Source organism: Mobula hypostoma, chromosome 15 (assembly GCF_963921235.1).
Source record: "Mobula hypostoma chromosome 15, sMobHyp1.1, whole genome shotgun sequence".
Classification (NCBI taxonomy): domain Eukaryota; kingdom Metazoa; phylum Chordata; class Chondrichthyes; order Myliobatiformes; family Myliobatidae; genus Mobula; species Mobula hypostoma.
The window spans coordinates 10,347,682-10,364,611 of record NC_086111.1 but is presented as its reverse complement, the minus strand read 5'-3'; the positions used below and the strand labels follow the sequence as shown (position 1 = coordinate 10,364,611).

The 16,930-nt window shown below is 42.7% G+C and overlaps 1 protein-coding gene across 4 annotated transcripts in view; it reads right to left on the bottom strand.

The window, feature by feature from the left end:
* The window catches only part of LOC134356680 (twinfilin-2), a 169,505-nt gene that overhangs the window by 66,672 nt on the left and 85,903 nt on the right, over positions 1-16,930 (bottom strand). For all 4 annotated transcript variants that reach the window (XM_063067704.1, XM_063067703.1, XM_063067705.1 and 1 more), the window contains one exon: positions 11,313-11,491. In XM_063067704.1, the coding sequence (XP_062923774.1) occupies positions 11,313-11,491 (179 nt within the window). The remainder of the gene's footprint in view (positions 1-11,312; positions 11,492-16,930) is intronic.

Below are 16,930 nucleotides of genomic sequence, written 5' to 3'. Positions count from 1 at the left end.
GAACCCTCTCCAATGCCAGCACATCTTTTCTTAGATGAAAAACCCAAAACTCTTCACAATACTCAAGGTGAGGCCTCACCAGTGCCTTATAAAGCCTTAGCATCACATCCCTGCTCTTGTATTTAAGACCCCTTGAACTGAATACCAACGATGCATTTGCCTTCGTCACCACTGACTCAACCTGCAAGTCAACCTTTAGGGTGTTCTGTAAAGACTCCCTAGTCCTTTTGCATCTCAGATTTTTGGATTTTCTCCCCATTTAGAAAATAGTCTGTACATTTATTTCTACTACCAAAGTGTATGAACTTGCATTTTCCTACATTGTATTTCATTTGGCACCTCATTGTCAATGCGGCATTGATCGTGTGGATAGTCAGAGGCTTTTTCCCAGGGCTGAAATGGCCATCACAAGAGGGCACAGTTTTAAGGTGCTTGGAAGCAGGTACAGAGGAGATGTCAGGAGATTTTTTTTTCATGTACAGAGTAGTGAATGCATGGAATAGGCTGCTGGCAATGGTGGAGGAGGCAGACAAGATAGGGATTTTTAGGAGACTCCTGGATAGGTACATAGAGCTTAGAAAAATAGAGGGCTATGGGTAACCTTAGGTAATTTCTAAATAAGTACATGTTCAGCACAGCATTGTGGGCCGAAGGGCCTGTATTGTGCTGTATTTTTTCTATGTTTCTTGTCCATTCTCCTAATCTGTCCAAGTCCTTCTGCAGCCTACCCGTTTCCTCAAAACTACCTGCCTCTCCACCAATCTCCATATCATCTGCAAACTTGGCAACAAGGACATCTATTCCATCTAAATCATTGATATACAGCATAAAAAGAAGCGGTCCCAACGTCGACCCCTGTGGAATACTAGTACACAACCAGAAAAGGACCCTTATTCCCTCTTACTGCCTCCTACCAATCAGCCAATGCTTTAACCATGCCAGTAACTTTCCCGTTATACCATGGACTTTTAACTTGGTAAGCAGTCTCTTGTTAGAAGACCTTGTCAAAGGACTTTTGAAAGTCCAAACATACAACATCCAATGCATCCCCTTTATCTATCTGACTTGTAACCTCCTCAAAGAATTCCAACAGGTTCATCAGGCAAGATTTTCCCTGAAGTAAACCATGCTGACTTTGTCCTATCTTGTTCTGTGTCACCATGTACTCCAGAACCTCAACCTTAACAATTGACTCCAATATTTTCCTAACCACTGGTGGTCAGGCTAACTGGTCCTTTCTGCTGCCTTCCTCCTTTCTTGAAGAGCGGAGTGACATTTGCAATTTTCCAGTCCTATGGCACCATGCCAGAGTCTAATGATTTTTGAAGGATCTTTACTAATGCCTCCACACTTTTTACTGCTACATCTTTTAGAATCCTAGGGTGCAGTTCATCTAGTCCGTGTGACTTATGTACCCTTGGGTCTTTCAGCTTTTTGAGCACCTTCTCCCTTTTAATAGTAATTACACTCACTTCTCTTCCCTCACACCCTTCAACATCTGGCACACTGCTAGTGTCTTCCACAGTGAAGACTGATGATAAATACTCTTTTAGTTCATCTGCTATCTCCTTGTCCCCTGTTATTATTTCTCTGGCCTAATTTTCTAGCCGTCCTATATCCACTCTCATCTCTCTTAGATTTTACATACTTGTAAAAGGTTTTATGGGCTGGCTGGTGGCGCAATGACGTCGGCGCTGGACCTGGGAGCGGAAATTCCCGGGTTCAAAACTAGTCGAGTCCACTCCCGAGTACGCTTTCCATCCGTGCTGGGTTGAGTGTCGAGATCGCAACTCGACCTCGTAAAATAAAGGGAAAAGACTGTGAAAATGTCTGTGTGAGGAGTGGTGCACCACACAGTCTCTCTCTCTCTCTAGCTCCGTGCCTCGTGGAAGGGCCGTGGTAGAGACATTATCAAGGACACGCAGACGCATACGCACTGACTCGCACGCATGCAGGCACACGCCAAAAAAAAAGTCAAAGGTTTTACCATCCACTTTGATACTGCTCTAGCAACACACATCAAAATTGCTGGTAAACACAGTAGGCCAGGCAGCATCTCTAGGAAGAGGTACAGTCGACGTTTCAGGCCGAGACCCTTCGTCAGGACTTCCTTCAGTTAGTCCTGACGAAGGGTCTCGGCCTGAAACGTCGACTGTACCTCTTCCTAGAGATGCTGCCTGGCCTACTGTGTTTACCAGCAATTTTGATGTGTGTTGCTTGAATTTCCAGCATCTGCAGAATTCCTGTTGTTTGATACTGTTCTAGCTTGCTTTCACATTTCATTTTGTCCCTCCTAATGATTCTTTTAGCTGCTTTCTGTAGGTTTTTAAAAAAAAATTTCCAATCCTCTATCCTCCTGCTAATTTTTGCTTTGTTCTATGCCTTCTCTTTTGCTTTTATATTAGCTTTGTCTTTCCTTGTCGGCCACGGGTGTACTATTTTGCCACGAGTATTTCTTTGTTTTTGGAAAACATTTATCCCGCACCTTCCTCATTTTCCCAGGAACTCTGGCCATTGTTGTTCTGTTGTCATCCCTGCCAGAATCTTCTTCCAATTTACTATGACTAATTTCTCTCTCATACCACTAATTTCCTCTGCTACACTAGGCTTTACTTTCTGCCTGTCAAATTTCAAGCTGAACTCAATCATATTGTGACCACTGTCTCTTAGGGCAGGGGTCCCCAACCTTTCTCGCACTGCGGACTGGTTTCATATTGACAATATTCTTGTGGACCGGCTGACTGGGGGGGGGGGGGGGTGGTAGGGTTGCCAACGAACAAGAGTAGCAGTCAAATACATTGGGTTTACCCCGAGAAAGACTACAATGGCCATGAAGCCTTGCGCGGGCACCAGTGTGCATGCGTGATTTGCGCATGCATGTACATGCCCATTTTTTTTACAATTCGGTTTTGGCGATTCTGTTCGGGGGGGTGTGTTAATCACCAACGCAATATAGGTGATAAGTGGCTAATACACTCAATTTCGTTTCTAAAAGACTGGGGGGGGGGGTGGTAGGGTTGCCAACGAACAAGAGTAGCAGTCAAATACATTGGGTTTACCCCGAGAAAGACTCAATTTCGTTTCTAAAAGGGTTTATCTAACGAATTTAATATTAAATTCAACATAATTGTATAAGGGCTAAGAGAGTTGTAAAAGAGCACCTGAAGGCTTTGTGTGTCAATGCAAGGAGCATTCGTAATAAGGTGGATGAATTGAAAGTGCAGATTGTTATTAATGATTATGATATAGTTGGGATCACAGAGACATGGCTCCAGGGTGACCAGGGATGGGAGCTCAACGTCCAGGGATATTCAATATTCAGGAGGGATAGACATGAAGGAAGGGGAGGTGGGGTGGTGTTGCTGGTTAAAGAGATTAACGCAATAGAAAGGAAGGACATAAGCCGGGAAGATGTGGAATCGATATGGGTAGAGCTGCGTAACACGAAGGGGCAGAAGACGCTGGTGGGAGTTGTGTACAGGCCACCTAACAGTAGTAGTGAGGTCGGAGATGGTATTAAACAGGAAATTAGAAATTTGTGCAATAAAGGAACAGCAGTTATAATGGGTGACTTCAATCTACATGTAGATTGGGTGAACCAAATTGGTAAAGGTGCTGAGGAAGAGGATTTCTTGGAATGTATGCGGGATGGTTTTTTGAACCAACATGTCGAAGAACCAACTAGAGAGCAGGCTATTCTGGACTGGGTTTTGAGCAATGAGGAAGGGTTAATTAGCGATCTTGTCGTGAGAGGCCCCTTGGGTAAGAGTGACCACAATATGGTGGAATTCTTCATTAAGATGGAGAGTGACATAGTTAATTCAGAAACAAAGGTTCTGAACTTAAAGAGGGGTAACTTTGAAGGTATGAGACGTGAATTAGCTAAGATAGACTGGCAAATGACACTTAAAGGATTGACGGTGGATATGCAATGGCAAGCATTTAAAGGTTGCATGGATGAACTACAACAATTGTTCATCCCAGTTTGGCAAAAGAATAAATCAAGGAAGGTAGTGCACCCGTGGCTGACAAGAGAAATTAGGGATAGTATCAATTCCAAAGAAGAAGCATACAAATTAGCCAGAGAAAGTGGCTCACCTGAGGACTGGGAGAAATTCAGAGTTCAGCAGAGAAGGACAAAGGGCTTAATTAGGAAGGGGAAAAAAGATTATGAGAGAAAACTGGCAGGGAACCTAAAAACGGACTGTAAAAGCATTTATAGATATGTAAAAAGGAAAAGACTGGTAAAGACAAATGTAGGTCCCCTGCAGACAGAAACAGGTGTATTGATTATGGGGAACAAGGACATGGCAGACCAATTGAATAATTATTTTGGTTCTGTCTTCACTAAGGAGGACATAAATAATCTTCCAGAAATAGTAGGGGACAGAGGGTCCAGTGAGATGGAGGAACTGAGTGAAATACATGTTAGTAGGGAAGTGGTGTTAGGTAAATTGAAGGGATTGAAGGCAGATAAATCCCCAGGGCCAGATGGTCTGCATCCCAGAGTGCTTAAGGAAGTAGCCCAAGAAATAGTGGATGCATTAGTGATAATTTTTCAAAACTCGTTAGATTCTGGACTAGTTCCTGAGGATTGGAGGGTGGCTAGTGTAACCCCACTTTTTAAAAAAGGAGGAAGAGAGAAACCGGGGAAATATAGACCGGTTAGCTTAACGTCGGTGGTGGGGAAACTGCTGGAGTCAGTTATCAAGGATGTGATAACAGCACATTTGGAAAGCGGTGAAATGATCGGACAAAGTCAGCATGGATTTGTGAAAGGAAAATCATGTCTGACGAATCTCATAGAATTTTTTGAGGATGTAACTAGTAGGGTGGATAGGGGAGAACCAGTGGATGTGGTATATTTGGATTTTCAAAAGGCTTTTGACAAGGTCCCACACAGGAGATTAGTGTGCAAACTTAAAGCACACGGTATTGGGGGTAAGGTATTGGTGTGGGTGGAGAAATGGTTAGCAGACAGGAAGCAAAGAGTGGGAATAAACGGGACCTTTTCAGAATGGCAGGCGATGACTAGTGGGGTACCGCAAGGCTCAGTGCTGGGACCCCAGTTGTTTACAATATATATTAATGACTTGGATGAGGGAATTGAATGCAGCATCTCCAAGTTTGCGGATGACACGAAGCTGGGTGGCAGTGTTAGCTGTGAGGAGGATGCTAAGAGGATGCAGGGTGACTTGGATAGGTTGGGTGAGTGGGCAAATTCATGGCAGATGCAATTTAATGTGGATAAATGTGAAGTTATCCACTTTGGTGGCAAAAATAGGAAAACAGATTATTATCTGAATGGTGGCCGATTAGGAAAAGGGGAGGTGCAACGAGATCTGGGTGTCATTATACACCAGTCATTGAAAGTGGGCATGCAGGTACAGCAGGCGGTGAAAAAGGCGAATGGTATGCTGGCATTTATAGCGAGAGGATTCGAGTACAGGAGCAGGGAGGTACTACTGCAGTTGTACAAGGCCTTGGTGAGACCATACCTGGAGTATTGTGTGCAGTTTTGGTCCCCTAATCTGAGGAAAGACATCCTTGCCATAGAGGGAGTACAAAGAAGGTTCACCAGATTGATTCCTGGGACGGCAGGACTTTCATATGAAGAAAGACTGGATGAACTGGGATTGTACTCGTTGGAATTTACAAGATTGAGGGGGGATCTGATTGAAACGTATAAAATCTTAAAGGGATTGGACAGGCTAGATGCAGGAAGATTGTTCCCGATGTTGGGGAAGTCCAGAACGAGGGGCCACAGTTTGAGGATAGAGGGGAAGCCTTTTAGGACCGAGATTAGGAAAAACTTCTTCACACAGAGAGTGGTGAATCTGTGGAATTCTCTGCCAGAGGAAACAGTTGAGGCCAGTTCATTGGCTATATTTAAGAGGGAGTTAGATATGGCCCTTGTGGCTATGGGGGTCAGGGGGTATGGCGGGAAGGCTGGGGTGGGGTTCTGAGTTGGATGATCAGCCATGATCATAATAAATGGCGGTGCAGGCTCGAAGGGCCGAATGGCCTACTCCTGCACCTATTTTCTATGTTTCTATGTTTCTAAACACACAGCGCATATTTTCCTCGCATGAATATAGCAATAGGTCAATTATCAGGGGAGCTTGAAGTAAGTGTTGAACGAACTTCCAGTAGAAGTGGTAGAGGCAGGTTTGATATTATCATTTAAAGAAAAATTGGATAGGTATATGGACAGGAAAGGAATGGAGGGTTACGTGCTGAGTGCAGGTCGGTAGGACGAGGTGAGAGTAGTGTTCGGCACGGACTAGAAGGGCCGAGATGGCCTGTTTCCATGCTGTAATTGTTATATGGTTATATAAGTCAGTAGCATCATAACATTTTAAGTAACGTTTGGATATTAAACACACAGAACATATTTTCCCCGTATGAACATATAAAATGGTTGCAACACACCAATATCGCTGAACCAGTGGGAGCCCTGGGCTTGTTTTCCTGCAACAAGACGGTCCTATCGAGGGGTGATGGGAGACAGCGATACTTGAAGGAGGTTCCTTATTTCCAGACTATTCCACAATTCAGTTTTCGCTGCATTCATTGCAGAGATAAGTTGGAAATGGAAGCAATGTTTTCAGTGCTTTCGTGGCTATCTCAGGATATTTAGCCTTGACTTTGATCCAGAATGCTGGCAGAGATGTTATGTCAAATATGCTTTTCAGCCCGCCATCATTTGCAAGCTCGAGGAGTTGATCTCCTCCCCGCACTGACATGGATGACACGTGCGTAATGACCTCGCATGCATTCAAGCTCAACAGTGGGCCTGACAGGGAATGAGGGCAGCTGACTCCTATTGCCAAATCATATCGTTTCCTCGCGGCCCGGTAGCGCATGCTTTGCGGCCCGGTGGTTGGGGACCGCTGTCCTAGGGGTTCTTTTACTTTAAGTTCCCTAATTGTCTCCAGTTCATTACATAACACCCAATCCAGTAGAGCTGATCCTCTAACACAAAACATTGACTGTACTTTTTTCCCTAAGTGCTGCCTGGCCTCCTGAGTTCCTCCAGCATTTTGTGTGAGTAGCTGATCCCCTAGTAGACTTAATGACAAAGTGCTCTAAAAAGCCATCTCATAGGCATTCAACAAACTCACTCTCTTGAGATCCATTACCAACCTGATTTTCCCAATTGACCTGCATGTTGAAATCTACCATGAATATCATAACATTGCCCTTTTGACATGCATTTTCTATTTCCTGTTGTAATCTGTGGTCCACATCCCCTCTTTTGTTGGGAGGCCTGTATATAACTGCCATCAAGGGTCTTTTACCTTTGCAGTTTCTTAACTCTATTCACAAGGATTCAACACCTTCTGATCCTATGTTACATCTTTCTACTGATATGATGCCATTCTTTACCAACAGAGCCAAGCCACCTTGTCTACCTACCTCCCTATCCCTCTGACACAACATGTAACCTTGGACATTCAGCTCCCAACTACAACCATCCTTCAGCCATGATTCAGTGATGGCCACAACATCATACCTGACTATCTGTAACAGTGCAACAAGATAATCCACCTTACTTCTTGTACTCGGTGCATTGAGATATAACACAATGTAACAATTATATTGAGATATAGCAACTTTATTTGCTACCCTTTTTTCTTCTGCATCCCTTGTGTACTGATACTGAACCTGCTGGCTGCAATTTTGTCCTATCATCTGCTTGTCCTTCCTAACAGTCTGACTGCATGCTATTTTTGCTTTTTTACATAGAAAACATAGAAAAACATAGAAAACCTACAGCACAATACAGACCGTTCGGCCCACAAAGTTGTGCTGAACATGTCCCTACCTTAGAAATTACTAGGCTTACCGATAGCCCTCCATTTTTCGAAGCTCCATGTACCTATCCAAAAGTCTCTTAATAGACCCTATCGTATCCGCCTCCACCACCATTGCTGGAAGCCCATTCCACGCACTCACCACTCGCTGAGTAAAAAACTTACCCCTGACATCTCCTCTGTACCTACTCCCCAGCACCTTAAACCTGTATCCTCTTGTGGCAACCATTTCAGCTCTGGGAAAAAGTCTCTGGCTATCCACATGATCAATGCCTCTAATCATCTTATACACCTCTATCAGGTCACCTCTCATTCTCCATAGCTACAAGGAGAAAAGGTCGAGTTCACACAACCTGTTTTCATAAGGCACGCTCCCCAATCCAGGCAACATCCTTGTAAATCTCCTCTGCATCCTTTCGATGGCTTCCACATCCTTCCTGCAGTGAGGTGACCAGAACTGAGCACAGTACTCCAAGTGGGGTCTGACCTCTCGGCTCCTAAATTCAATTCCATGATTAATGAAGGCCAATACACCATATGCCTTCTTAACCACAGAGTCAAGCTGTGCAGCTGCTTTGAGCGTCCTATGGACTCGGACCCCAAGATCCCTCTGATCCTCCACACTGCCAAGAGTCTTACCATTAATACCATATTCTGCCATCATATTTGACCTACCAAAATGAATCACTTCACACTTATCTGGGTTGAACTCCATCTGCCACTTCTCAGCCCAGGTTTGCATCCTATCAATGTAGCACTGTAACCTTTGACAGCCCTCCACACTATCCACAACGTCTCCAACCTTTGTGTCATCAGCAAACTTACTAACCCATCCCTCCACTTCCTCATCCAGGTCATTGATAAAAATTACGAAGAGTAAGGGTCCCAGAACAGATCCCTGAGGCACACCACTGGTCACCGACCTCCATGCAGAATATGACCAGTCTACAACCACTCTTTGCCTTCTGTGGGCAAGCCATTTCTGGATCCACAAAGCAATGTCCCCTTGGAACACACATCAAAGTTGCTGGTGAACGCAGCAGGCCAGGCAGCATCTGTAGGAAGAGGTGCAGTCGACGTTTCAGGCCGAGACCCTTCGTCAGGACTAACTGAATGTCCCCTTGGATCCCATTTCTCCTTATTTTCTTAATAAGCCTTGCATGGGGTGCCTTATCCATCCTATCTTGAGTCCCTTCACTCCAGTTCCCATCCCGCTGCCAAATTAGTTTAAACCCTTCCCAATAGCTCTAACAAACCTCCCTGCAAGAATATTGGTCCCCCTCTGGTTCAGGTGCAACCTGTCCCTTTTGTACAGGTAACACCTCTCCCAGAAGAGATCCTAATGATCAAAAAACCGGAAGCCATGCCCCCTGCACCAGCTTCTCAGCCACGCATTTATCTGCCAAATCATCCGTTTCTACCCTCAATGGCACATGCAATCTAGAAATTTACTTTGATCACATGAACAAGAAAAAAAAAGCAACAGAGTAAAGGAGTCAAATTCATCACCCATTTACTTGCTGCCATTTTAGTATGTCTGTACATGCCAATTATTCATTGAAAGGTGAGGATGTGTTAAATTCATCACTAAAGTACGGGACAAATAATGTGTATCACTAAAATAGCACTGTAGTTCATTCTGGGTGATATGCAATTGCTAGTCTTTGTTCCTACTAGTCCTGTGCATTCTGGACACACAGCATGGGACACTTAATACATCCTTTGATTGAAAGTTGATGGTTTCCCTGTTAGGAAGATGGTACAGCAGCTGATCTAAGCACAGCCACCATCGGGTCCAGTTCTATTGGACACCCAATAGAACTGGACCCGATACAGATACATCTTTAAATTCTCACAAGCTTGATAACCAGTAAGATGTATTTTAAATGGAACAAGTATATTTTAGTTGAAAGCTTGGGGCTGGACCATTTTAAACAGAGGAATACAAAATAAATCTTTTTAACCGAAGAACATATATGTATGAGTATTCATTTATAATAAAGATAAAATGCTTCCATTGGTCAAAAATATTTCTCAAGAGACACCTTAGCTGCATTAAAACTGGTTTTGATTTCTGTTGTAACTAAGGTAAATGATAATTTATGAGCTGTTATGAAATCCCACCTTGCTTGATATACAGTACATTCTGGTTAATTGGGCCATCGGTTAATCGGGGCACCCGCTTATTTGGAACAACTCTTAAGAAAAAAACGAATCAAGAAAATAGCCAGGATTCCCTTCATTTGTTTGAGACATTTTGCCGCTTAATTGGGGCAGAATACTGTTGCTGAACAGTTTCTAACTCGTGTCAGTTGCATGTACTTGAGTGGCCGTTAAGACACCATACCATGCTTAGAACAAACAGTTTTTAAACAGTACCAGTTACGTGTGTTTGCGTTCAAAGCACAGTGGCTTTTGACACTGATAGTTGGTGAGAAATAAGCAGTAAGACAATTCAGAACTGTTTTGCTCATTGTGATTTTAAGCATTCAAGCTTGTAGATACCAGAAATGCTGGGAGTGAAAATGAAACCGTTTCACTACTTTAACAAGTTCAGAACTATGAAGAATTTGAAGGCTTCAACAATCATCTGGAATATTACAGTGTAATTAGATTAGACAATTAGATAATCTAATCTAATTGAAGATTTGGAGGATGTAATCGTCAAAAGGATTGTATGAAGGCAGTAGATTATCTACACTAGGCATCTGCGCTGAATTTATTCATTTAGTCGATCAAAAGAACACGTGTGTACATTCCATGAATTGCTCCATTAATAACTTTTAGAAACTAATACAGTTTTATTGTACAGTATAAAAGTAGAAAAGGCCCTCTGGCCCTTTTGAGCTGCACCACCAGCAACCTGGATTTAACCCTAGCCTCATCACGGGACAATTTATAATGACCAATTAACCTATTAAGCAGTATGTCTTTGGACTATGGGAGAAACCGGAGCACCCAGAGGAAACACACGCATTCCACGGGAAGGCTGAACAAACTTCTTAAAGAGGATGCTGGGATTGAACTCTGAACTCCAATGTCCTGAGCTGTAATAGTATCGTGCTATGCTACTGCGGCACCCCATCAGCAGTATTCTAATTTGTTCTGTATTTCATTTAAATATATCATCTTTAAAATGCACTGGTCCCTGTGTGTCTCAATTAACCAGAATCCTCTGTACGCTTCATTTACATGATCAAGTTCAAGAAGTTGAAATAGGAGAAAATGACATTAAAGAAGAGTATTAATATATTCTCAGAAAAGGTCATACTCTAGAATAGTGAATGGTTCCGCTCAGAAATTATGGAATACAGCCTCTACACAAGCTGCTTCTCACCAATTCAAGTGCAAATGTTTATGACACAGCTTTTATATTTAAAACAAATAAAAAGATAAAGCTTGAAATGAAGCTTTAAGTTTTCTTCTAGTGTCTACACATCCTCTTAATACTTCAAAGATTGCTAGTATTGGAAATAAAATGCATATAGAACTTACTGGGGAATAGTCAGGCGACCAGGAAATAAAGAGCCATTCATAACCCTGTGCATTCTGGCTGTCAAGGCGATAAAGAATGTAGCATGGCTGCAAGTCCTCCAACAAGGGAAGAATAAAATTGTCGTAGTCTCTGTCCCATGCCTGTGATGGCTCTTTGTACATCCCCAATACTAACTGCTCTGGAAAAGAATTAAAATACATTGAAATGTGCATTTTACAAGGTGATTTCTTGCTCATTTTGTCAAGTATAAATGGCAAGGCATAGGTTTTCCATTTTAAAATTTACACACACTGGTTCTATTAACATTCATATAATCAATGTTGTACCATGATCTTAACTGACTGTTTAGATTGGTTACAAAAACATTGTCAAAATTTACATGAATCACATGCCACTTCATGGCTGCAAAATCAGGTTAGCAAGAAGAGTCAGTAAAAAGAATGAAAATTAACTATAGTCTCCAATTCTGCAGCTGCTCCAGTGTGCTTCTTGGTGAGCAGATGATGACGGAGGACTAGCGATCTACTCTTGACACTAAAAGCCATAAAATGGACCTGGCCTTGTCAGATATTGACTCCAAGTCATTGACATGAAAGCCATCTAATTTCCTGGCACATAGCTGCCACAAACATTACAAAAGATGATGTAATTGTCTTTTGCTTTAGCTTGTGTTGAAGAAATTATAAACTTACATTCAATTAGTAGCAAGTTATAACACAAAAAACCCTTAAGAAACTATATTTGTCAACTCAGTAAAACTATAGTAAACTCACCTTTTAAAAACAGACATTCAAAATTGGCTCCTATAATTTATTTTTCTGTCATAGCTATTTCACCTGGCATTTGGATGTACTTACGCAGTGCCACCTATATTCAGTGTATGCCTTGTAGTTTGAGGACTAGATTAAGCATGAAATTATTGTGTCTTTGTTACTTGAATAAAGGGGCCAATTTCTTTAAAGTAGTTGCAAAGTAAAAAGCATAGAACATAGAACAGTACAGCACAGTACAGGCCCTTCGGCCCACAATGTTGTGCCGACCCTTAAACCCTACCTCCCATATAACCCACCTCCCACCTTAAATTCCTCCATATACCTGTCTAGCAGTCTCTTAAACTTCAATAGTGTATCTGCCTCCACCACTGATTCAGGCAGTGCATTCCACGCACCAACCACTCTGAGTAAAAAACCTTCCTCTAAATATCCCCCTTGAACTTCCTACCCCTTACCTTAAAGCCATGTCCTCTTGTACTGAGCAGTGGTGCCCTGGGGAAGAGGCACTGGCTGTCTACTCTATCTATTCCTTTCAATATCATGTATACCTCTATCATGTCTCCTCTCATCCTCCTTCTCTCCAAAGAGTAAAGCCCTAGCTCCCTTTATCTCTGATCATAATGCATACTCTCTAAACCAGGCAGCATCCTGGTAAATCTTCTCTCTACCCTTTCCAATGCTTCCACATCTTTCCTATAGTGAGGCGACCAGAACTGGACACAAAGCAGACTTAATAAATTTAAAAAAACAAAAGATTCTGTAGATCAAAGTCTTTTAACTGAGACAAAACTCTTACTTTACATTATTTTGTTTACTGCGGAATAATTTTAAGTATCAGAAATAGGTAAACTTTTTTAATGGAACCATGATAGACAATTATCCAAAATCACTGTTCTCGGGGACAGCTAATGGCTTGTCATTATTTCACAAGAACACTTGGTTCCTTAAGCCAACACTGCCATATAATTGATGTACATTGGCTTTAACTCTTACATGCCAGCTCCCCATGGTCCTCAATTACAGATTCTTTAAAAGAATCTGTCTATCTCAGCCATAATGATAAGGAAGGTAAGTATGATGTTAGTATTCATTTCAAGATGACTAGAATATAAAAACAAGGATGGAATTTTGAGGCTTAATAAAGCACTGAAGAGGCCTCGCTTGGAGTATTGTGAACAATTTGGGCCCCTTATCTAAGAAAGGAAAATGGATCAACTATGATGAAATAATGGAGCAGACCCGATGAGCCAAATGGCCTGCTTCTGCTCCTATTTCTTATGGTCTTATAATATCACTAATGACCTGGCCTCCACAACACTCCAGGCTAGAGATTTCCAGAAATTCAGCAAAAATAAATTTCTGCATGGATAGATCTCAGCTACGTCAATGCAAATGACAACGTGTATTTACTCTGCACCCTTAAGGTGTAAAAATATCAAGGAGCTTCACAGGACATTTTTCAGATAAAGTCTTAACACATCTTTATGAGAAAGTTTTGGGTAGAAAGGTAGGTTTTAATACGTTATTTAAAGCAGGGATTCCCAACCTGGGGTCTATGGACTCCTTACTCCATGGCATAAAAAAGGCTGCGAACCCAACTTAGACAGAGGAATACTGAAGAAAGCAATTCCATTGCTGTTAATTGTCATTTGAAGTAAAGTAACGGGAATCCAGGAAGCACATGACTCCAGAAACATCAATCCACAGAGATTCTGGAGGGCTGCAGAATTGAAATTGCTAAATAGTCCAGTCTGTATTTTGTAACTACTCACAATGTGATAATAGCAAAAGTCAAAATATTCGGTTTCATATGGTTGAGAGCAACACACAGCTCAATCCACAACAATAATATCAATGACTGAATTTTAAAAATTGTATAAGGTTCAATACTGAATTTCTTCTCCAGAGAATTACACTTCATTTCAGTGCATTCACTGAGGTCAGTGGAGATTGATAGGTTCTTGATTTGTAAAGGCATCAAATGTTACGGGGAGAAGGCAGGAGAATGGGGTTAGAGGGATAACAAATCAGACAAGATGGAATGACAGAGCAGACTCAATGGGCCGAATGGCCTAATTCTGCACGTGTCTTATGGTCAGGTACATATATAGAAAAGGTGTGGAGGATATAGGCTAAACGTAGGCAAACGGGACAAGCTCAGACATACATAAACAAGTTATGCTAAAGGGCTTGTTTTTGTGTTATATAACTCTCTATAACTCAACTTAAAAGCAAAGTAGTGCGGGAGGAGAAGATGGCGGTGCGCCTGCACATGCGCAGCCCTCCGGTGAAAGATGATATCATATCTGTTAAATAGGGGCCGTGGACAATTCTGATTTGATGGAGAATGGACGTGAAAGCACAGAGGAACATCTGGAGAAATTTCTGAAACGCTCGTTCGCTGCTGTCGTTACTGTGTGGTCGGGAATCTTTCAGAGGGTAGGCCTCAAAATCCCTAGCCTTGCCTGCTTTTGGCAACCGAGAAGGAGGCCGAATCATTCAGACAGAGATGGCGCTCAGTACTCGGTGTCGCAGAGCTGATCAGAGCTCAAAGTTTTCGGATGACTCAGGGTCAGACTGTGGTCGGCATGGCAGGGAGAGTTTTTCTTCCTTCTCCCGTCTGCGTGAGATGTAGAACATTTGAGAGACTTTGAACTTTTGTGCTCATGGACTTCTTCATCAAGTTATGGTATTGTTGCACTGTTGTCCAGCTCTCAGCTCCATCCCTCCCCCTCCTGTCTTCTCCTATCATTTTGGATCTCCCCCTCCCCCTCCAGCTTTCAAATCCCTTACTCACTCTTCCTTCAGTTAGTCCTGACGAAGGGTCTCGGCCTGAAACGTCGACTACGCCTCTTCCTATAGATGCTGCCTGGCCTGCTGCGTTCACCAGCAACTTTGATGTGTGTTGCTTGAATTTCCAGCATCTGCAGAATTCCTGTTGTTATATGATATAATTACGTGGTTTTCTCAGTTTTTCCAGTCTCAGTCTGTCCTGTGTTTTGTGATATCACACCGGAGGAAATATTGTATCATTTCTTAATGCATGTATTACTAAATGACAATAAAAGAGGACTACATGTCTTCATAATCCAAATTTGATTACAGAAATTGATTTCCTAACCTTTCACATTTTTCACAGAGTCAAAGCGGTATTCTGTATGAAAACAGGACCATATGAATAACGCAAACATGAGGAAATCTGCAGATGCTGGAATTTCAAGCAACACACATAAAAGTTGCTGGTGAACGCAGCAGGCCAGGCAGCATCTCGAGGAAGAGGTACAGTTGACGTTTCAGGCTGAGACCCTTTGTCAGGACTAACTGAAAGAAGAGCTAGTAAGAAATTTGAAAGTGGGAGGGGGAGGGGGAGATCTGAAATGATAGGGGAAGACAGGAGGGGGAGGGATGGAGCCAAGAGCTGGACAATTGATTGGCAAAGGGGATATGAGAGTATCATGGGACAGGAGGAGGAGAAAGAAAAGGGGGAGGGGGAAGCCCAGAGGATGGGCAAGGGGTATAGTGAGAGGGACAGAGGGAGAAAAAGAATGTGTGTAAATAAATAAATAAATAAATAACAGATGGGGTACGAGGGGGAAGTGGGGCATTAGCAGAAGTTTAAGAAGTCAATGTTCATGCCATCAGGTTGGAGGCTACCCAGACAGAATATAAGGTGTTGTTCCTCCAACCTGAGTGTGGCTTCACCTTTACAGTAGAGGAGGCCGTGGATAGACATATCAGAATGGGAATGGGACGTGGAATTAAAATGTGTGGCCACTGGGAGATCCTGCTTTCTCTGGCGGACAGATCGTAGGTGTTCAGCGAAACGATCTCCCAGTCTGCGTTGGGTCTCGCCAATATACAGAAGCATCTCAGATTTTTTGCACTAACTTACTTTCTGTTTTTATATTTTCTATTTATGATTTAAAATTTAAATTTTTAATATTTACTAATTTTAACTATTTTTAGTATCTTTAATATTTAATATTTGTATTCCAGGGAGAGTGAAGCACAGAATCAAATATCGCTGTGATAATTGTACGTTCTAGTACCAATTGTTTGGCAACAATAAATTATAAAGTATAAAGTAAGTACAAGGATAAGTGCCAGGAGGGAGATCGGTGGGGAGGGATGGGGGGGGAAAAATGGACAAGGGAGTGGCATAGGGAGCGATCCCTGCGGAAAGCGGGGTGTGGGGGGGAGAGGGAAAGATGTGCTTAGTGGTGGGATCCCGTAGGTGGCGGAACTTATGGAGAATTAAATGTTGGACCTGGAGGCTGGTGGGGTGGTAAGTGAGGACAAGGGGAACCCTATTCCTAGTGGGGTGGCAGGAGGATGGAGTGAGAGCAGATGTGCATGAAATGGGGGAGATGCGTTTGAGAGCAGAGTTAATGGTGGAGGAAGGGAAGCCCCTTTCTTCAAAAAAGGAGGACATCTCCCCCGTCCTGGAATGAAAAGCCTCATCCTGAGAGCAGATGCGGCAGAGACGGAGGAATAGTGAGAAGGGGATGGCATTTTTGCAAGAGACAGGGTGAGAAGAGGAATAGTCCTGATAGCTGTTAGAGCCAGTAGGCTTATAGTAGACATCAGTAGATAAGCTGTCTCCAGAGATAGTGACAGAAAGATCTAGAAAGGGGAGGTAGGTGTCGGAAATGGACCAGGTAAACTTGAGGGCAGGGTGAAAATTGGAGGCAAAGTTAATGAAGTCAACGAGCTCAGCATGCGTGCAGGAAGCAGCGCCAATCCAGTCGTCGATGCAGCGAAGGAAAAGTGGGGGACAGATACCAGAATAGGTTTGGAACATAGATTGTTCCACAAAGCCAAAAAAAGGCAGGCATAGCTGGGAC